Here is a 23,081-nt window from a genome sequence, read left to right as displayed (position 1 = left end):
TAGCACTAATAATATGTCTCCCCAAATTCATGCACAGTGAGAGTAGAAGCACTATGTGTTTTTGATGTTTTAAGTTAGCAATAAATTAAGAAAGCAAGGTGCTAACTATAAATAAACCAGATTGGTAGAAGGATGTAGAAATGAAGAAAGTGTGGAAGAAGTAAAATATATATAAAGTATAGAAAGATAAAATAAATATTAAAAAAGATCGGTAGTATTAGAGGTTTAAATCTCGAAAATCGCGGAGAGACATATATAAGACGAGTAAGAAAATTAATTGTAGTAAAAAAAGAAAGAGTTAAGAAAGCTATGCGAAAAAGAAAAAAAATTAAACAAAAAGAATAGAAAATAGAAAAATAATGCAACAAGGCCGAATTTTAGTATTAAAGGATGCGAAATTTAAAATCGCGAAAGAGATAGAAATATATATAATAGGTAATAGATAAGAAAATAACACTTAAAAGAAAGAAATATAAAGAGAGTAGAAATGAGATGTAATAGGTATAAATAAAAATTAGAAGCTGATGAAATTGAGGGAAAGGGATTAAGATTTTTAAGGAAAGAAAATTTGGAATAAAAAGAGATAATGGAGAGATAAGTAGAGATATATTATAAATAAAGATAGAAATAACGAGAAAATATGTATATATGTCAAAATTAATACGTTAGGTATTATATTTAAAAAATAACCAACATAAAAAAATGGATGTAAGGATAAGATAAAAAAATGTGAATCAAATTCCCTTTTTGGCTTATAATTAAAAGATAATAAAGATTCTATTTTGCACAATATAATATAAATTAAATGTAAGATATCTTAAAATATCTGAAAATACAAATGAATGATCAATGTGTTAATTTAGCAAAGTTGAGAATGTTGAATAATTCAAAATTTCTATTTATCTTCGTACATAAATGACATAGAGACTTCGTTCCGTAATTCTCTGCAAAAGTCTATAGTTCATGTTATTACTTGAATCTATCGAATATACTATAGATTTTCAGGATTCATAATAAATAACGGAATTAAAAAATACAAATTACTTCTTAGACTAAAAGGATAAACAAATTAATTACAAATTAATTTTTTGTATCTTAAATTTAGTCGGAAATAATACCTAAGCGGAGAAAACTAAATTTATTTATATTTCTTTTTCTGAATAAATTTATACATTCTGCTTTTAGTTTGTTTGATGATACAAATTTCCTGCTTTCCTTTCAATATAATATGTTATGTTTTTAAAAAGAAAAGAAACAATTTGCGTTGTATAAGTTTATACATTCAAAAGAGGACTTCAAAATAACTAAAAAAATGTTATAGACTCAATTTATACATTATCCTATATTCCTCATGTATTTATTCATGAATAGTATATGTAGGTGCGTATGCCATTAATACAGAATACATTAGTGCAGAGTTTCAGTGATTCTGATTACGTCGAAGATTGATTGTTTTCCGTCTGGTGCGCCATCATGTTAAACTGGTTGTCATATTGTTCTTCTGAATATTGTGAAGGATCGTATTCGTATTGATTTTGATCGTGCTCCATCATGTAAGTTTCCATATTTGAATCATTCACTGGATATTCTTCGTTATTTTGTACGTCTACTTGCTGCTGATACATCTCTGCGGTTTCCATATTCGATGCAAAGTTATTTTGCATCAAGTTGCCTTGCATCTGATCGTTTCTCTTGGACGCGTCAGAATATATTTCTGACTCCTCGCTCACTATTTTTTGACCGCTCGCGGTATCGTATCCTTGATGTACCATTTGCGACGTTTGAGCATTCGATCCATTTGTATGTGGCGAGACTATTGAATCCATCGTAGCGTTATAATGAAAAGCTCCAGTACCATCGTTAGTTTCCATAGTAATTCCTTCTGGAAAGTAATTCTTGTTACTCAACATTCGTATGTACGTTTAAATTATAGATTTAAGAATTAAATAAAAATTAATACCTGCGTGACTTACAAGGCTGTCTTGTATTTTACTTGACAAGTTTTCTATGTTGCTTTGTAAGTCGGCCATTTCTTCCCTGTGATAAATGAGTAAATAATTTAACAGATATGAGGTTAAAAGTTAAATTTGACTATTAGCGGAAAATCAGTGTCACATCGAGCATAATAATATAATTGTTATTTGCATTAGGACACTCTCGCTATTACTGTGCTGATAGAGATGTTTTGGAGGTGTCAGACTTCTTTTTTGGAATTACTTTTACTTTTAGATCAACCTTAACGGTACGTTTCTTGCTCGAAGGCGAAGCAGTTTGCCCAACCGTTGTCACATCTCTTTCAACGACCCCCTCTGTCAACACAGAATAGCCCTAGATATATATAATGAGAAATGGTGCATTCTTATCTATACTAATATTGGCATCGTAATATAATAAATTCGTTCGCGTTCAATAACGGGTGTTAATATACTCTAATAAATTAAGCATTTCTTCAGATATATGACTAATCGAGAAACAACTAAACTAAGGAAACGTCTGATAGCCTGAAGCTACGTGCGTTATATCTTTTCATTCAGTTTCCGCAAGTCGGACTAAGAATATACTTGTGTTTAAGATTGTTAGCTTCCAAACGCTGTGTGAGAGATTGGCATTCGGTGGTCAATCTCGAGACGAGCTTGGCCTGATTACTCAGGGCGTCTTCTAGGCCCGCCACCGTGGCAGCTGCGAAATTTGGTTGCCTTGGTCAGCCTGTTAGCTATGTTAATTGACTTAAATCTCAATCTCCGCCTATGCTAGGCATATATAGTGTCAGGCATGCCGATTTCTCACACATATAAGGATAGTACTCTTAAGTCAAAATCATTGTCAACAAATAACACTTTTTACGGACAATATACCTAACATAGGCATACCTAGGACGATATCTTACCATGTTTAGTTTCCATATCCATTATCATAGACGTTAATTCCTTCTCGTTTTCCAATCTAGGCGTAATTTCGCTACGATTTTCTTCAGATCGTACAATTTTACTCATACTGATCTGAAAAGATATAAAAGATTTTATTTTATAACACTGCACATTTTGCTGAAATTCAATAATTATTTAATTTATTAATTATCCAAAAGTTTCCGCGATTTAAATCTTCCGTGCTGGAGTTAATTTAATATTGTACTGTTAAATATCAAAAATCAGCAGTGTTATGTTGTGAAAGAGTCTATCATGTATTAGTCCAAAGTATCACATCATTATTCAGAAACTTTTTGTCTATAATTTGGCAATTTTGAGATAAAAATGATGTTGAAAAAAAATGATGTTGAAAAAAACGTAAATATGCCAAATTTTATTTCTTTTTTAGTAAATCTAACGTGTTCGGCTGTCATAATGCTTAAGGAAATTTTTGAAGATAATTCTATCAAAAAAAAAAATTATGAAAAAAATCCATATAAAATAAAAATAAAAATAAAAAAGTATAAAAATAAATACAGAAATTTTATTTTTTTAACTAATTACGTAAAACTTCTGAAAACTTTGATCATCATATGCTAATAATACACATGATATAATTAAGTATTCAGTTAAAATCATGTTCAAGATATTTACCTCCTTTTCCAAAGATGCAATTTGTTCCGACAGTCGTAGATTTTCTCGTCTACAATGCACCAAATCAGCATCCGCTCTTTCCAGACGCTGCTTGTACGAATTTATTTCTGCCTGTAATCTGCTCTGCTCTTGACGAGCCTGCCTATCGTTTCGTTCAGCCGCTAGTTTACCAGTCAAGACTTCTTGTTCCGCCGCATCTTTTTCGCTTAACGCTTGGTTCAAATCACTCTGCAAAGTTGCTAAACACGAGAATATTTTTTTGTTTGCAATTTTGCGCAAATAATTAAATCTTTTTAAAGTTTTTAATATTTATCTATATATAAATTTATTTGAGCAACATAAACTTACATAAACGTAACAATAATAGGCACAAGAGATTAAATCTAATGATATGTATAATGCCAATATAAGCCAACACAAGATATTAACTGTGTGATATAATCAAAACTTTATTAAGCAATTACGTTTCGATCCTCGTTTCTTTTTCAATACATAAATTAATTGCAAAAACAACTAATTATAAGATAAGATATTATGACTGTATTCAATCTTAACGAAAAATTGTAGACATCAAATTGAGATTTGCTATAGAATACAAATAAAATATTTTATTATCTTGACAGAAAGTCTTAAAGTCTTAAAGTAACTTAAGTCACTTTATGTAAATGTTGAATGGGAAAAACATGGTATTACTATCGCCTATTCCGTTATTGAATAAAAAATTGCTTATTGTATGTGAACAAAATTAGTTAAATATTAATTATACTAGTCACTATTAAAGTTATTAAAAAAAATTATTAAGAAGAATCAAAACTTATATAGCAAGTGATAAAAACAATGTTAATAGTTTAAACGCTCGATGGATAATGAAACGTTAAAACAGATAAAGTCATTTGAAAAACAAAGTACGCAATCGTAATTAAGATCGACGATAATAAAAAGTTAAAATTTTAAAGTTAAAATTTTAAAGTTAAATTGTGTAATAAAAAGGAAGTACTATGTCTTCTTTAACCTTTTCATTATCGATCTTTGTTCTTTTTGTTCATACACAATAAAAAATTTTTAATTCAATAACGATGGTAATACCAGATTTTTCCGATTCAACATTACATATAAGTGACTTAAGTTACCTTAAGACATAACTCTCTGTCAAGATATTTCATTTATATTCTATAGCAAATCTATCAATTTGATGTACAACTTTCCGTTAAGATTAGACACAATCGTCATAATGCGATCTTACTTATAATTAATTATTTTTGCGACATTAATTTATGTACTGAAGAGGATCCGAAACGAGGATCGAAACATAATTGCGAAACAAGTAATAAAGTTGTAATTATATCGCATTAATACTTTGTATTGGCTCATATTGAAATTATATGTATCAATAACTTACATATTTTATTTTGCAACTCTTTCTTCAGATTATCCATAGCATTTTGTTTCTGAGATAATTCTCTTCTTAATTCGTTTATCTCTCGTCGCTGTTTCTCAGACTCTAATTGTGATTTGTTGGTGGTCTCCCAATAGGTTGCAATATCGGCGGTAAGTTGTTCGATTTGCTGATTGTATCGACGTTCCACTTGTTGCCTCTCCTCAGTTATGCGTCTATTCGCGTCTTGGGCTGCCTCCCGTAGCTTTTCATGCTGTCTCTCCAATTCATCTTTTAATCTTCGAATCTCCATCTCGCTCTGATTCCTCTCAAACTCGATTTCATGCCTATCGTCCATAGACCGTTTCGCTTTCTGTGTCGCTTCAGTCTCTTTATCTCGCGCGACCGACAGCAGCTTCTGCAATTCCTCTAATTTCATTTCAACCTCGTACTTGGCGCGTAAAGCCTTGTCCAATTCGGCCTTTAATTCAGCATTGCTCTCGCTTGAACTACTCTCGAACAAACGTTTCAAATTTGCCTGATTCTCCTCCTGTGCCTTTCGTAACTCCAGTTTGGCTTGGGTTAATTGCGCCTCCAGTTCACTAATTCTCGACTCAAATATTATACTGGGTCCTTCTAAAGGTTTCTCGCGTTTACATTCTAATGTGTTATCAACATGGCCGCTCGTTTCTTGCTTGTGACATTCGTGATTCGCTCCACAGTGATCTTTATGATCCTGTAGAACGCACTTGGACAATGCAACTTGATTCCTGCTATGCAATGCTTCATTTTCAGCTACGACCTACGAAAAGCCATAGTAATTGAAACGATAAAAAAATTTCATTTTATTCATCATTATGCTAATAGCTAGGATATCTGAATATTCTAATATTGATTTGAAAAAAAAATTATACCTCACGAACTTTACTCAACAGATTGATCAATTCATCTCTACAATATTGAGACTCTCGTTCCAATTGTTCGATATAATCCTCCTGCCTTTCGATGAAGGACGTTAATTCCGGAGGAATAGACTGAAGATCGGCTCTCGACAATGCTATATTACTGTATGCCTTTGACGATTGAAGAGTTTTCGAGAGAGGAAAAGTATTTAAAATTGTATTTTTAGAGAGATCCTTCCTTTGAAAATTATCGCTAATCATACTTTGATCGTCTGTATCCTCTCCAGATTCACTAATTCGGGGATTACTGCTTTTGTATATGTTCCGAACACTTCGTTGCTTTCTATAAGGAAATTGTTTTCATCTGATATTTTATCATATCCCAGTAAACATCAATTAATAGTAATATAACATGAATGTTGTTATCTTTTACACTCAATAATATACTATTTCATAACATATGTGTTATATTACATTTATAAAATATTAAGTGAAATTATAACATTGATGTCCTATGATGTTTACTAGCATATATATACAAGATGAAATACGCGGAAAATAATTAAAAGTAAAAGATTTATGGAATAATTCAGGAGAGAGATAGGAAGCAAAAGGAAAACAGGGGAAGAAAGTAATATTTTAAAAGAACTTATTAAATAATATAAAACAGAAGAGATATGATTATATAGGCACAAAATTAAATTTTAACAGATCTTTTAAAATAAAAATTTATTTAAATATTCATACAAAATTATTTCCCGCAATCCATTTTCCGAATTTTATTTATCGTAAAATGCGCACTGGCGAAAAAGATTTATGAAAAACTGCATAGATTGACAAGCTCTTAGAAATTATTAGTTTTTCATAATATTTGTAATGAGACGTAGAGCGGCGTTGTTTTTTTGAAAAACCTAGAATTCACTGTTAAACAACGCCTCTCATTAAGGATATTTACGAAAAACTAAGAATTTCTAAAATCTTGTCTTAATCTGTGTAGTTTTTTGTATCTTTTCGTAAAAATTTTTTTTTCGCTAGGGCGGTTTTATTATTTTATCTCTTTTTAAATTTATTTGCAGCATTAATAATTTAATCATTTATAAATTTTATTTGTTTGTCAACTCACATTGCGGACATTCCCGTTGGAGCGTATGATTCAGCTAACAAATATTTTAGTTTCGAAATAGCGTCCCTATATGCCAGCTCCATATAATCCGCCGGTTTCCTTTTGCTTAGATCCAACTTTGAAGACGCATTTGTTTTCCTACAAAATAATTGTTTCTTTCGCACAATTAACTAAATATTTCAGAATATTGCGGTAGATTAGCATCAATTGTCATTAAACTCATGTTAGCAGAATTTATCGATTCTCTTCTTAGTCGGTAAAAACTAAACAGAATTTATGATTTCGTAACCATTTAAATGGAATACATCATTTAAATTTTAAATAAATATAAAATAGCACATTTAGCAATTATTCTGTCATCATATTCTCTTAACAAATTCTTATATTTCTACCATCGTTTGTTAACATCGATTGTCTAAATTTGTAGCAAACGTTTGCAAAATTTGTTTTCAAGAGATTTAATCATCTAACAAGGAAAAGTTCTTCACCGATTTTGTTCAACCTTGCAGCAACGTTGACCTTAAGAGGCATCGTCAACCTTGATTTGATCTCTCTAGTGATGTCATTCAAGATCAAACCAATAACCAGTAAATACTTATTAAATCCTATCATTTTTATCTAAGACATTCTTTTAAAAAATGTCACTTTCCGAGATATTAAACTGTTTCCAGATTTTTGGTATATTTTGAAATACTCATTAATCGGCTTCTAAGGCCCATTAGTGAGAACGGCTTTAGGTGTTCATTTGGTATACTCCTCTAACATCGCTGTAAGTTTGATCAAAATAGTGAAGAGCAGAATGTAATCTCTCCTTGTAAGTATATAGCCAACTAGTAATAATGCTAAAATGCAAGTATTTTGTGTGTGTGTGTGTGTGTGTGTGTGTGTGTGTGTGTGTGTGTGTGTGTGTGTGTGTGTGTGTGTGTGTTGTACACGCGCGCGCGCGTACATATATATAATATATATTAATGGACACAATTAACTTTGGAAATTAAGTATTCCAAAAATTAAAGAATTTTTTTATATTATACTTCATAATTTTATATTTTCGTGCTAATAATATTTAGTACAGTAATATTTATCACTATTACATTACTAGACACATATATATAAGACAATCTTTCTCCTATAATAGACAAATTAATAAATATATTCCAACTTTACCTGTTCTTCAAGCGCTTCATACGCCCGACGCAAGCAGGATCCGTGTAACTATTTATACCAGGTGATGTTTTCAATTTAGTGATGATTCTTGGAGAGAATTTTGGACGTGTCGTATTCGGATTACCGTTGGTCGCAATACTCGTCACACTGCCAGGTACAAAGGGGTGGCATTCGCGGCAACTGTAGGGGCTGTTCGTCGTCAGCATTCTGAGCGCGTTCTACCCTTTATCAAGCAATTCTTCGTTTCACCCTCTCAAGAACGCACGTCAGTCGGCTGTCCGGCCAATCGATGATACGTTTCTCCCAGTCGGGAGAAGTAGACGAAGAAAATCGAACGGCACTCCAACATTGTAACTGGAGGAGCCTGGTGGTGGATCGCGTGCGATGGTACCATCCTACCTTTATAGATCCCCTTGGCGGGGACAAGTAGCACCGTACCGCCGTCGTACCACCTCCGACATGTACGCGTTTCGTGACTTATTAACTTGGGGCATACCTCGATGATAAAGCATACCTTCAGTAACGATCAGACAAGGATAGACAAATGCTGACGCTATCGCTTCCTGATATTTTTCATATCCTCTGCTAGAGAATTCCTATGGAAACAGAAAGATCAACAAATGTGCAATAATGATGACAACATTTACGGAAACGAAGCTAAATATATCATAAAATATTCAATTTGATTCCAAATGTTCTGTATATTAGAATAGTAGGATATTTATAGAATGTTCAAAAGTTAATAAAATATTTAAAATATTATGAGTGCGTTCGAGGAAACGCTATTAATACTATTTATGTCATTCTATCTTCATAATTCATCAGATGTCGTAAAACAAAGATAGATCATCACAAATAATGCTAATGACGTCTAATCCTGAACACATATGTGTTTTTAAAAAATTTTTCATGCATGAATATGTATAAATGTGTATAAAAATACATAAACACGCATATTTATAAATATGTATAAACATGTATAATTATATATGTCTATATACATGTTCATACATCCTTCTATCTTTTGTAAAATTACTTTTTAGTATAATAGAAATAGTAATAGAAATAATAATAATAATGTGAAAACATAAAAATTGAAGGAATAATTTTTGCTTTGATTGTTTTAGAATAAGTTTGAAAAAATGTAAAAAAAAATTGCTCATACATAATTATGCATAATTTTATATATGATTATATACGAATAATTTTTTCACATTTCTTCAAACTTGATTTTTTTCTAAAATATAGTGCGAAAATTATCTTTTTAATTATTTTTAATGTTTTCACATTACTATTATTATTTCTATTATACTAAAAGTAATTTTAATAAAAAAAAAAATATATATGAACATATATTTCATTATATAATTATTATATAATTATACATTTATGAATATTTATGCGTGTTTGTGCATGTTTATATATTTATACATATTTATGCATGACAAATTTTTTACCGGTAAGTACAATTTAAAACAGAACAATTTTCATTAATTGAAGAAAGTAATAATATTTATAGGAATAGGAATTCGTATTAAACGGAAGCCAGTTATTGTTTTTTTCTTTCTTTAGTTAATTTGAAATTGTGAAATAAAATTAAAATTGAAAAGTTCATAATACTGAAACTGTAATATAGATTGGATAGATGAAATTATACTTCTGATTTATAACTTTTTCTTTATTCCTTTTTTATTTTTTTAATTTACAATTTGTTATTTTTGTTAGTTCAACTACCTTATTAGGATTAAAGAAAGATTATGTAAAAAATTATATGCAATTTTAAAAATTATACGAATTATAAATATTTATCACATGCTAATGAAAGGCAACTAAGATTATAGTTTATTTAAAGAGGCTGTTCAAGCTCTTGTAAAGTAGATTTACTTTGGAAAATCGAAAAAGTTGATTTTTAAAAATATATAATTTAAATTTAAAAGTATAAACTGCAATTAAAAAGATATTTCTTAAAAATTTAAATCAAATTCAAAAAATTAATACATCACCTTTATGAGAAAGAATCATTGGCTAGGTATTATATACATATAATCTGTATAGTATTATAATAATAATAAATATTACAATAATACAACATTACAATAACTACATAACATAATAATTACAATAACTACATAAAAATATTATAGTAATTACATATATATATTACAGGCATCTATGTGTTCACCATTTTTGTGATACAATAATTACAAGATCCACTCTGTAGTGCTTTTATTAGCGTGTAATCCTTCTACTATAAAAGTTTGCCGATTCTAATATTTATATTATACAGTAACTACACGATGTAATCTGTAGTAATTTGTGCGGGATTACAGTAATTACACGGATTATAATATCTGGTCTGCAGTGATTATTTTTCGTAAGAGCACAGACCATTAAAGAGATCAATACGCGCATAAAAAAAGAGAAACGTATTTTTAGAACAAGTAAAAAAGATTCAAGTAAATAAACCTACTACTGCTTTTTTATGAAAGTTTTAAATTATTAGATTTATTATTTTATTCGTAATACGATTATATTAGAAATGCTCATAATACAATGTAATCAAAATGCTCATAATATAATGTAAATATGTGGAATATATATAATACATGAGATATTTGAATTAAATATTTAAAATTTTTAATACAGTTATTATATCTCAAAATCACATCTCGAAATCATATGGAATATATAAACATTTGTTATGCTTTTTTAATTGAAATAAGATTAAATCTAAATATGCATATTATGACTGTGTTCGATTTTGGCTGCATGTAAGTTCCATTCTATCTTTTTTCTACAGGTAAAAGTAATAAAGTAAAAAAGTGATAAAGATAGAAGCTTACAACGCATGAACGTTGAAATCGAATGCAGACTATACTTTAAAGATAAGTGCGCTCATTTACTTGTGTCCGTGTATTGCACTTTGTCACGCACTTTGTCTTCTTTGAATATGTAATGACATGTATTATACATATATAGAATACTTTACGATCATTTAAATATTACTTTTATATTCTATAAATATTTCGAAATATACCGAAATATTTTTGAATTATTATTGTGGGATTTCAGAAATATTGTATGAATATTTCAGGAATAAAAATTTAGCGCTAACTTGGTCAAATCTGTGAATAATAAATCTGTAAGTAAGGAGCGTCGACTGTATACGATACAAACGATCAATTTTATATCTTAAGATGACTTTAATAAACTCTATAAAGATTCGAGATTTAATAAATTTTTATATCTTTATAGAATGAAGAAAAATATTCTCTTATATTACTATATTTAATATTTTAATTTATCTATTTAATTTTTGAGCTCTAAAAATTAAATTGTGACTTAAAAAACAATACATCTTAGTACGAAAAATATAGAAAAATCAGAATTTTGGATTTGGTAATGACTACACGAATCTATTTCTATCTATTTCAATTCCTTGAGAATTACCGAATCCAAAATTCTAATTTATTTCGAATACTGGGATAATAATTATGATAACATGAAGGATAAATAGAAAAACAAAATATTTAAAAATATATATAAGACAAGAGGAAAATAATTCTAAACTAATTCAAAAATAAAATAATTAATTCCATAATAATTTAATCTAAATAAAACTTTAGATTAAATCATGATACAAGTCTCTCTCTCTTTTTCTTTTTATGCTTTGCGTGACAAAGTGCAATACACGGACACAAGTAAATGAGCGCACTTATCTTTAAAGTATAGTCTGCATTCGATTTCAACGTTCATGCGTTGTAAGCTTCTTTATCATTTTTTCTATCTTTATCACTTTTTTACTTTATTACTTTTTTACGTTTATTATTTTTACCTGTAGAAAAAAGATAGAATGGAACTTACATGCAGCCAAAATCGAACACAGTCATAATATGCATATTTAAATTTAATCTTATTTCAATTAAAAAAGCATAACAAATGTTTATATATTCCATATGATTTTGAAATATAATAACTGTATTAAAAATTTTAAATATTTAATTCAAATATCATTTACAATAATCTTACAATATAAGAAATTCGCATTAATAGAACATAAAATAAAATTCATTATTAAAATATATAAAATTATAATATCAACAGTTTCAAGTAAAAAAGATAATAGTTTGCATACTGTATATCACATAACGTTCGAGAAAACGTTATCAGCGCTATTTGTGTCATTCTATCGTCATCGTTCATTTGATTAGATGTGAAACAAGAATAGTGTAACATAAACAGCGCTGATAGTGTGCTTTGCAGCCTACAAGAGCAAGTATTGTTCTTTTTCTTTTAATATTATCAATGTCTTTACATTCCATTTTTTTTTAGAACTAAGTAATATATAACAGTACTTAATTTACAAATTAAATTAAGTATTATTATATCATCAATGTATATTGGCTTGAGATTGAATTGAAGAGGAATTTCCATCAACTGCATTTGGAGTTTCTATGAAACCTTCATCATCATCGTTGCGTAACGTATCAAAAACTAAAACAATTTTTACATTCACATGGTTAAATATTAATTTACGATTATTATCACTAAAATACAAACAAATGCATTCTAAACATACCAGTAGTACGTGAGAATGGTTTGATGTATAAAATCATCAGTAAAGCAAATATTGCGGATACTCCACAGACATATGTAAGAATGTCTCTGTAGTAATAACTAGCATAACCAGACGAACAGTGTCTGAAACATAAACATATTAGTTAAAGCAATACTTCTTTCAATTTATGACTTTTTAAATAAAAAATTTAATTCAAGTTTTTATGTGTTAAATATTCTTACTAACTTTACTAAATACTGAATTAACATAACCACCAGACCATTACTAAGCTTATCTGTAAAGCTCATAATTCCGTAGGCAAAGGCACCACTCTCAGTATTTTTTCCTATTAGATCGGAAGTAACACCAAGACTAGTCACTAACATTATTGCACCAGCAGAACCTATAACATAAATTAAATTAGTTAGGCGTTCTTAGTTTTCTTAAATTTATAAAACTTCGCATTTACATTATATCTAATTAAAAATTCTACATAAATTACCTAGTAGTATAGCTACAACATAGATTTGATATTTAACATATATGTCACCATTACCAAATTGTATCCAAATACAGGCACATATCGCAAGTAAAGCACCAATAGAATACGCGACTTTTCGACCCCATTTTGTATTGAGCCTCTCTATGATTAAAGACGTTAAAAAACTACTTAGATACATTGTCAATGGTATATAAGCCAAAGATGTCGCAGGCATATTCAATGATTCATGTAAGTACAGAGGTATATAAATTTGGCATAAATTAATGAATAGACGTGTAAGCATATAGACACATGCTACTTGATACATTCTGACATCTTTCAATAATACTGATGCTGTTCTAGCGTTCCTATGCATAAAGCTACCTAAAAAGATATCAATTATTTGCTTTTACATATTATATACTTATGCACATGTATATACATAAAATATTTTTAAAAATTATTACCATTAGCAGTGCCATTAGCACTTTCTTTAACAACAACATGAAATATAATAGATGTAACTAATCCAATTACTATTCCAATTAAAACAACTTTCTGAAATTTGTGAATATCACTAGGTCCGATCTGAGTATCATACTCATCACTCGTTACATGTAGTACACCCCACATAATACAGTAAACAAGAACATTGGAGAAGACAGTAAATGTGAACCTATTTAATATTGTGATAAAATTTTGTTACATTATATATATACATTATCTTCATTAAATAAACGTTTTTTTGAATGATTCTTCTACTATTACCTTACAGCTATAAGTTCAGTTCTCTCATGTTCAGCAGGCGTAAGTTCTGGGACTAAGGCCAAATGTGATATTTGTACCGCTGCCCAACCAAATTGAAAAATCACTACAAAAGCAGCATAATAAACTAGCTGTGCATATTGATGTGCATTTTCGCAGCCTAGACATTGCGAGAATATGAAAGGAAATCCCAATAGTACGCAAATAGTGCCTGCAAAGTAAATAATTATTACAGTGTTTTGAAACAAAAGCATATCTAGATAACCAAATCTGTCAAAAATAAATTTTGTAAAATGTTTACAAAATATTTACTATAGATCTTATCGAAATATAAGCAAAATTATAACAGAATTTGCCAACAAAATGTAATGGCAAATTTATTACAGACTACTGTGACATATTGGCATCAATTACATCTATATTAAAGTGTTCTGCTAATAAAGATATAAATTGACAATGAATTAGCAGTAGAAACGAAATAAAATCTATTACATTTTTTAATCAATGTTGTTTAAATGACAACGACAGATTCTGTTCAATTCCTACAGTCAACAGGCTCTATTAATAGAAGATTAATTAATATAGATGCAGTCAATGCTAATATCCTTACTCTTGCTAGCAAACTACTAGCTTATTACCAACAGTTTAATATTCGCTACATAAAATAACAAGACTAAACAAGATACAAATTTTAGATAACAAGTTTAAAAATAATACCTAACAAATGCCAGGTTTTTCTTCTGCCATATCTGCACAACCAAAAGTTGTCATTTATGTCAGACTGAAAACCAACAAACGGAGTGACTAAGGCATCTGCTATTTGGCCGATGAGAAGTACAACGCCAGCCAGAGTCGGATCAAATCCAAGTACCAAGTGAAAAAAGACCAGTAAATAGGTGAACCACATGGAAGCGCAGATGTCATTTAATACATGACCCGTGCCATAGGCTAATCTCAAATAAAGAGGCAATTTCCGTATTATCTCCACGTAATCATCCGTCGAGCTGCTTGTCCCAGGTTCCATTGTGACAGATCGTTATCGAACATAAACAGTTGGCCTTAAGCGCAACTTATGTCCTTCTTCTTCTCAGAAGGTATTTTGCAGATGAAAGGGAAAGATCTCTACATCAAAGCCCTAATGACTTGTTAATTAAAGAATGTAGTCGTGGCGTTATCAATGAGTCAAATGTATACACTTGTAAATCCTAAAAAATGGAACATTAAGATGAAGAATCAGAAGAACGTCACAATATAATGAATTATCATGTCACGTTTTCCTTTTTGACAATACGCTGACGAAAATTAGCTTGTTTAGCAAAATCAAAGGTGTTCGAGATAGAGAAGACATCAGTCCTAACCTATCAAATTTCCCTAGAGGGGGAATGTTATGTTGTGCTGCTCTACACCTACTCTATTAGGCTATGTAGGCTACTAATGATGTTACGTTGACAGACATGAGCAGTCATGTGATTGATGTGATTCATTCTTTCAATATGTACGCCTTTTGCCGCTGTGGAAGAGCGGTAAAAGGCGTACATATTGAAATAATGTAATTAAAGGACTGTTTCACTTGCATTCTTTTTGCGACATAAATTTTTATTTCGTTTTGTAAGACACACAGTGCTATGTTCCTCTTTTTAAATTTGTTAAGATAAAGCTGAAACTTCATGTAAAACTTCATCTTGCAAATTGGATGAAATAATAGGCCTATCCTTTTCAGCTGAACTTCTCGCACGGTATATCTCTTTTCTATTTTTCTCTATAGAGAAAAGAAGAGAGATGAACCATGTCAAAAATTCAACAAAAAGAACAGGCCTAATTTGCACAAAATAAGCAGCGCAAATTATAAATTTTTGAACAACCATAAATGTTAAACCGCGGTCCAATTCATGTATTGGGTTGTCCAGAAAGTTCGTGCCGCAAAAGATTTAAATTTAATAAATGAAATTAAAAATTTAAATCTTCTGCGTTTCAATTTTCCTTCAAAATCGGCATGAACTTTTCGGACGACCCAATACATAACATTCATGTTTACAACGCTCATTTTGAGCCATTTTATTTTTGTCATTTATGAAATATTAAACAAAAATATAATATATCTCTAATATAATATATAATAAAAATATATTTACAAAGATTGCGAATGATGTAAATCGAATCGCAGTCAAAAAAATAAAAAATATATTGCAGAGTAACTCTTATCTAGTCGAAAGAACAGCCATCATAGTCTACGATTAATTTATTTTATCATATTAACAATATATATGTAACAATATATAAGCAGAACTTACTAAAATATATTACTACCGATGAATAAAACAAATTCTGGCATTATGGTAAGATTTCTGCAAAAATTACACAATCTTCCATCCTCATTCTGCTTTTTTCAGCTTCATTGATATATATATATATAATACACATTAATGGAAATATAAATATACACATATGTGGCAAAAAAATACATCTTCTGCACTTATAAAAACACTTGGAATACAGGCATTTTGTCTACATTATATTGTGTTTGGATAACAACTTTTAGAATACCTGTATAATACAGCTTTAAAATAATTTGAAATCAAGATGTTTTTTAGATGTACATTATTACAAATCAGATGCACAGTAGCGTCGTTGCATAACATTTGTGTATTTATACGCTAAGGGACGATCTAGAATTGAGATAGAACTGATGACCAGAGAAAAGGAAAGTGAGGACATAGATGCATGCGGCAATCCAGCAGTTGTATGCATTCTGCGTATATCCTCGGTCCACCACTTTGTAGAATTCTTCTTTTGAAGTAAGATTTTCCTTCAATTCTTCCAATGGGAGATCCTCTACAAGTGCTACGCTCCGGACATAGAAAAATACTCCCATGAAAAGCTAAGAAAAAAAAGATCCAATAAACAAGATGTTAACATGATGTACACTAGCATGTAGCTTACTAGATTTGATTCATAGTCTAAATCTTATTTAAGACCGTTTTATGTTCTTAAGATATGAACCAATTAGAAAATATTAACATCTTAAAACATTTCTTAAGACAATCTTAAAATAAGAACAAACTATGAATATCGTTTTAATATTACAGCAGATTGACATTAACTGCGTCAGTATTAAGCTTGTGTTTTGTTAATGACTGTGTTCTATAGAAAAAGCAGCTTTACAACTGTTGTAAGATTTTTTTTCATATGATTAGTTATACATTTAGATCTAGCAAGGAATTAAAAGCAAGAACTAATCATGTTAAAAAATCTTACAATAGTTGCAAAGATTCTTTTTTTAAATGTAACTAATGGAGATGCATAAGTTGTCTTTTATTATTCTGCAAATACTGAAAATTTATAGTTACATAATCTATGTTAATTATAAAATTCCAATATTTATGCAAACTAGATAAATTTTCAGTAGTCATAATGAATAACGCAGCCATTCAATAGAAGATTGCCAATGAAAACCAAAATCTGTCTATAGACTTGTTCCTTTTAGCTGTATTTTTTACAGGATTTATCTTCTCTTATTTTGAAGAAAAAAAAAGAGAAAAGATAAAAGTAAAGGCTCAGCTAAAAAAAATTATATTTAAAATTGATCATTCTGTTCGGTTTCTATAATTAATCTGCCATCAAGTTCTATCAGCAGATTCTGTTATATTTCCGCTGGCACGAAAATCTTGTCTTTGACAAGATTTATAACGTACATTTATAACATTTATAACAAACGCTGAAAAAACAGTTTTCGACGACTTTCTCTAGGAAATTAATTCCGATATCAAGATGTTTTATTTTTAAGTACGTAAATATATATTTATAAAAGCATGATCTTTTTCTCTCACCAACTGGAATATGCCCCAAACAGACAACACTAAACCGCACAAGGCATATTTGGGCCCGCAGACCTTCATCCTGCTTGACGAGATCGTTCGTACGAAATGATCAAATTTAACCAAGCGACTTCACCGTTGCTTTACACGAATCTTTGGTGATTAATCGGGAATGTGAATGAGATGACCTAGGTACCAGCGTTCGCTAATACCCTCGGCTGATCGTAACACTCGTGACAATCTGACGATACACCGCGATGAGGGTTTGTAATCATGTGACGTTTAATGAGGTCTGTTCGAATTCCTTACACTTTTTACACTCAGCATCTTTGCTTTCTTTCTTTTCAGCGCCAAATATATATCTATCTCATTTTAAGTGTAAAAAGTGTAAGCAAGTCGAACAGACCAATGATCTCGACTAATCATTCGAAGTGCCAGCGATATATCGATAAGTCACAGCGATCTATCCGCATACTGGTTAAATTTACCCAGTGAGACGCCAGTGGGCGCCAGCTAATCAGCGATAAGCGCGCCAAATCGCGGATAAATAGTGTAATCAGCAGGTTTTCCAGATACTCACTCTATCGCTAGACACGCACCAACACGCACGGGATTACGTACTGGATGTGATTCACGCATCTTGGCTGTTGTCAACCCTGATTCATGAGATCATGGTCGACCGATTGGGTTAGTTCGTGCTCCGTTTATTAGCATGTAATTAATATCGCGTATCTTGCGAAAAGACGAAGCCGCTAGCCATCCAGGCAACTCGGGGAGGTTCACGCGTCCCGCAATCGCGAACGGGTAGACGCGGGTGACGCGCAGCCGTTTCGGCCTCCTTGTGCAATTATGCGCGCGAGGATAACGGTCTCACGGGCTGTCGGCTTCGTGTTGATGGACCGTGTGCTTTTGACAGCTCCGGACAATCCGGAGTAATTCCGCTCTGTTTAGCCGCACGCTTCCCTCCTCCCCTCTTGCTCTCGTTACGCTTTCTATATTTAATATGTGACGTCTCGATGAAGAGATGGAAGAGATGAAATTTATACGGGGTGTGAAAAGTGCAGCTAGAAAGAACGGGTCTGACGTGCCTCAGACGTTTTCGTTTGAAACGTGGGTGTGTTGCAAGCGTGACACTGGAATGACATTCTCGTTAATATCTCCCCTCCCCCATCCTTGGGGCTTGATTTGTTTTAGTAAACAGCGAGGCCAATGCCAGGCGCATCGCGATGGTCGAAAACTGCTTCGGCGGTTCGGGTCAGGTAAGAGAGATTCATGCGAGCAAAATTTATAAATTTCTCGAATATTTGTAACTAACGATGACTCACTTATAAAATATCTATCTTACAGCCGCTCGCAGTACCCGGCCGAGTCTTGGTGGGTGAAGGGGTCCTGACAAAAATGTGCAGGAAAAAGCCTAAGCCTAGACAGTTCTTCCTGTTCAACGACATATTGGTCTATGGAAATATCGTGATTAATAAGAAAAAGGTGTGTATAGAGAGAAATGTTTGTCTTTTATGGATAAAGTCTGTGATGTGAGCCATATAAAATGAATTCTATATCCAACATTGGCTACTTTTAGCAGAAAAAGCAACTTTGCAACTGTTGCAAAATTCTTGAATATGATTGGTTTATAAATTCTGCAAGGAACTAAGGACAAGACCAATCATATTAAAGAATTTTACAACAGTTGCAAAGTTGCTTTTTCTGCTGAACGCAACCATTGATACATAAAATAACAGTAATAATAGTGATTATAACGATAATTTGTTTACAGTATAACAAGCAACATATTATACCACTGGAGGAGGTAAAATTAGAGTCTCTGGCTGACGAGGGTCGTAAGTACATTATATTATTTGTAACTAATACTTATATGCATATTGCAATTTTTGTTTACTCCATTTACGTTACAACCTTGGTCATAAATATAAAGCATTTTCAATTTATTGTATTTTCTTGAAAAAGCTAATAAAAACCAAAGAATTAGCAAAATATTAAAACTGTAGGCCTGTTCTTTTTGGCTGAACTTTTGCACCAGTTCATCTTTCTTCTTCTTCTTTCCTCATAGAGAGAAAAGGAAGAAAGATGAACTAGTGCAAAAGTTCAGTCAAAAAGAACAGGCCTTGTTAGAAAAATAAAATTTTTCATTTTTCAATTTTTTATTTTTTATTAGGTATAGAACACTTATATCACTTTGTGAAGATGATTTATATTTTTTGGTTAAGGCTGTATATGTGAAATATTTTTAAAATATCTTTTTATATTCCCTCTCTCTATTCTGTAACTCTTGATAATGTCGATATTGTTATAGGCATATTGCATAGGTATGATAAAAAACTGTACGATATAACAATACCAACACTTAAAAGATTATAGAATACAGATATAGAAAGATTTTGAGAAAAATTTCGAAATAGATTTCTATAGAGAAATCTATTCCAGTGTTATTTTTCCAATGTTTTTAATAATTTTTGTTAAAAATCACAGAAAACTTTTACATGCAAGATCTCTTACAAAAAATAAATAAAAATTTTGAAATATATTTTATCGGGTTCTGTTTTTGAGAGAAATGACGCATTTACTATAGTTTTTCAATTATATCATACGGCATATGGATCAGTAATCAAATGAGATCATATATGCATATCTAGAAAGGTAGTATAGTATTGGATCATTATTTATAGAATATCGTAATGGATGGCTCATTAAAACAGTAACAAAGTCGTTTGCTGTTTATGCTGCTACTCCAACAGAAAAACAAGAATGGATGGCACATATCACAAAATGTATTGAAGATTTGTTAAGAAAAAGTAAGCAAAAATCAAATTGTTATTTTTTTTAAGATGATAAATTTCTGAATTTTGCAAATATGACTTTTTTTTAACTTTATCTTTTTTATTTTTCTTTATTTTTTTTAGGTGGCAAAAAGCCTGTCGAAGTTCATGCAGCAGTTTGGGTACCAGATAATGAAGCTACAATTTGTATGCACTGCAATAAAACACAATTCACAGTATTAAACAGACGGGTAATGATAAAATCATATATTTATTATTTGAATGGAAATTGTTGAAAAAACTTAAACAATCGTTCTTCAGCATCATTGTAGACAATGTGGAGCAGTAGTTTGTGGTCCATGCAGTAACAAAAAATTATTACTGCCTGGGCAAGGAAACGGGAAAGCTGTCAGGGTCTGTTTACAATGTTACGATGCCGCTAGTAAAATCAAGGCTATACCAACGACTGCTGTGGATAGCTTAAATAACAAAGACCCACAACGTAATTCTGCTGACAGTTCAGGAGGGGATAGTTCTGGAGACGATGATGATGGAAATAAGGAGGAAAATCATGATGAGGTAATTAGGTTTCTTTTTGTTTTGAATGAAGATCAACATCCATAAAATGATTTATAATTCAGAGATAAATACCGAAATAATTTTATTAATTGTATACTGATATTGTCGAAATAAAGATACATTTGCAGTACTAGGCACAATTGCTAGCATTCAATCCCTGATTTATAATTATAAAATCAATGTATTTAAATGTAATAATTTTCCTTTTTTTGCAGCCTAAATTTTATTCCACGCTTGGTCGATGAAAATGACTATATCATACGGATGAAGTACGGATGAAATATGAGAGAGAAGCAAAAATTCTACAGAAATATTTTTAAAAATCAATATCGAACTACATTATAATAAAAAAAGTTATAAGAATGTCATTCAAGAAAATCAAGAAATATTTCTTAACGATTCATAAGAAGATTGAAACGAAGACAAATGCGTATAATGCGAAATTCTGCCAAAATTTATGAAGCACATATTGTTTTACATATATCTAATTTGCATCCTGCAATTTTTAGCAATAAAAAAGTATTACATTTTATTAAGGCGGTTCTTTAGTAAATTGAGTTATCATAAAAATATCTGATTTTTAAAAATGAAGTTCAGGTACCGAAATTGACATAGGCAAAATTCTACAGTAGGTTAATGATAAAATAAGAAAAAAAAATGTTGAAAATGTAACCTTTCACATATAACTTAGTGACTAATAAAGCTCGCAGACGCTTCTTTGACTAATTGCACACAAATCTTACCATAGACTTTTCTTAAAAATGAGATATAATAGTTTAAAAAATTACGATTTTAATAATCACAAAAAAGTATTAAATCAATTCTATAAGTAAAAATATGGCCAGTCTGGAAAGATATTTACGTGTGTGCATAAACTTGCATATAAATTTAACCTCGAAAAGTAAACTTAATCTCATCTTATTTTCGTTCGATGAAGATAGCTCTTGATTTATTATACTATTGTATGTTCCATACTATTTCGTTAAGATATACACATAGTTTTAATATTTTACCCAAATTATGCAGATATTTGTAATTTTGAATGGGTCCTGGTAAGGCGCTCTAAATTTTCGGCACTTTATTACTAAGGAACCACCCTAATGCAAAATAAAAAAATGATAAAAATATATAGTTGATTGAAAAAATAAAGTATCAATATTTTTTCTAAAGTATTATAAATGCACAGTTAGAAATTAACAAAGACTTGTAATTGAATAATACAATTACATAACGTTCAATGTATAAATTTATTATATATAACCATTAATTATTAGATCAAAAATTTTTTTGAAACATTTTTCATCAATGTATAATAAGAATATATGCCGCCATCGTGCCTTTTTACATTATTGATCAATATCAGATATCTAATTGTAAGTAAAAAACATGTAACATTTAATGCAACATTTAGAATGCAAAGACTAATTTTTTAATTGTATACATTTCTTTCTACCTATTATTGCAATACGTTATAATACAGTACGTAGCACTCTAAACGTAATATCTGTGAATAAACTGTTATATTATTATAAATTTAAGAGTGTTATTTGATGAAATAGTAAACACCATGTTATCTTTTGGATGTTAGTATAATAATTGAGAGATAAAATTAGCTTATTAGAATTAATATACTGAGAATCTCGAGGGAAAGATGTTCAATTAATGTATAAACAATAAGAGAGGTTTTTAAATTTATATATAAGATAAAAATGTCACTCCTTATCTAAATTGCAATGATACGAAAAATCAGATAAAGAAGGTGAAAATATATCATTTGTACAAACAGATCATTTTTAAAAATTTTATAAAAAATTACTTCGTAACATATATATAGTTAGTTTGTGTAACATGATAATATAATTCATATGACTTTATCTCTATAACTATATAATATATAAATACATATGTTATAAAAAATATATATTAAGTTCCACAAAATAGAAAATATTAATATCAACTCATGTCTACTCTTTTCTTTTTGAGGA

The 23,081-nt window shown here is 30.2% G+C and overlaps 4 protein-coding genes across 4 annotated transcripts; 1 reads left to right on the top strand and 3 right to left on the bottom strand.

Annotated features, from left to right (window-relative positions):
• Window positions 1-1,433: 1,433 nt before the first annotated feature.
• Window positions 1,434-8,330, bottom strand: LOC105627824 (serologically defined colon cancer antigen 8 homolog). Its single transcript, XM_012209102.1, has 9 exons — window positions 8,125-8,330; window positions 6,961-7,098; window positions 5,850-6,180; window positions 4,960-5,737; window positions 3,561-3,799; window positions 2,888-2,999; window positions 2,562-2,679; window positions 1,961-2,037; window positions 1,434-1,882 (listed from the first exon to the last, which is right to left on the bottom strand). The coding sequence occupies exons 1-9, from the start codon at window positions 8,328-8,330 to the stop codon at window positions 1,434-1,436; spliced, it is 2,448 nt and encodes an 815-aa protein (XP_012064492.1).
• A 4,184-nt stretch (window positions 8,331-12,514) lies between these two features.
• LOC105627901 (major facilitator superfamily domain-containing protein 12-like) lies at window positions 12,515-14,952 on the bottom strand. Its single transcript, XM_012209173.1, has 7 exons — window positions 14,646-14,952; window positions 13,932-14,139; window positions 13,631-13,839; window positions 13,185-13,547; window positions 12,929-13,085; window positions 12,704-12,825; window positions 12,515-12,618 (listed from the first exon to the last, which is right to left on the bottom strand). Exons 1-7 carry the CDS (start codon window positions 14,950-14,952, stop codon window positions 12,515-12,517), a joined length of 1,470 nt encoding a protein of 489 aa, XP_012064563.1.
• Window positions 14,953-16,575: 1,623 nt separating this feature from the next.
• Window positions 16,576-17,824, bottom strand: LOC105627823 (ribonuclease kappa). Its single transcript, XM_012209101.1, has 2 exons — window positions 17,756-17,824; window positions 16,576-16,806 (listed from the first exon to the last, which is right to left on the bottom strand). Exons 1-2 carry the CDS (start codon window positions 17,822-17,824, stop codon window positions 16,576-16,578), a joined length of 300 nt encoding a protein of 99 aa, XP_012064491.1.
• Window positions 17,825-18,414: 590 nt separating this feature from the next.
• LOC105627822 (pleckstrin homology domain-containing family F member 2) lies at window positions 18,415-21,628 on the top strand. The gene is made up of 8 exons (XM_012209100.1): window positions 18,415-18,430; window positions 18,938-19,002; window positions 19,091-19,228; window positions 19,518-19,581; window positions 20,428-20,553; window positions 20,662-20,768; window positions 20,839-21,096; window positions 21,312-21,628. The coding sequence occupies exons 1-8, from the start codon at window positions 18,415-18,417 to the stop codon at window positions 21,339-21,341; spliced, it is 804 nt and encodes a 267-aa protein (XP_012064490.1). The 3' UTR covers window positions 21,342-21,628.
• Window positions 21,629-23,081: the final 1,453 nt, after the last annotated feature.

The sequence above is a fragment of the Atta cephalotes genome (genome assembly GCF_000143395.1).
Source record: "Atta cephalotes unplaced genomic scaffold scaffold00010, whole genome shotgun sequence".
Taxonomy (NCBI): domain Eukaryota; kingdom Metazoa; phylum Arthropoda; class Insecta; order Hymenoptera; family Formicidae; genus Atta; species Atta cephalotes.
Note: the sequence above shows the minus strand (reverse complement) of the source record. Positions and strands in the feature narration are given on the sequence as shown.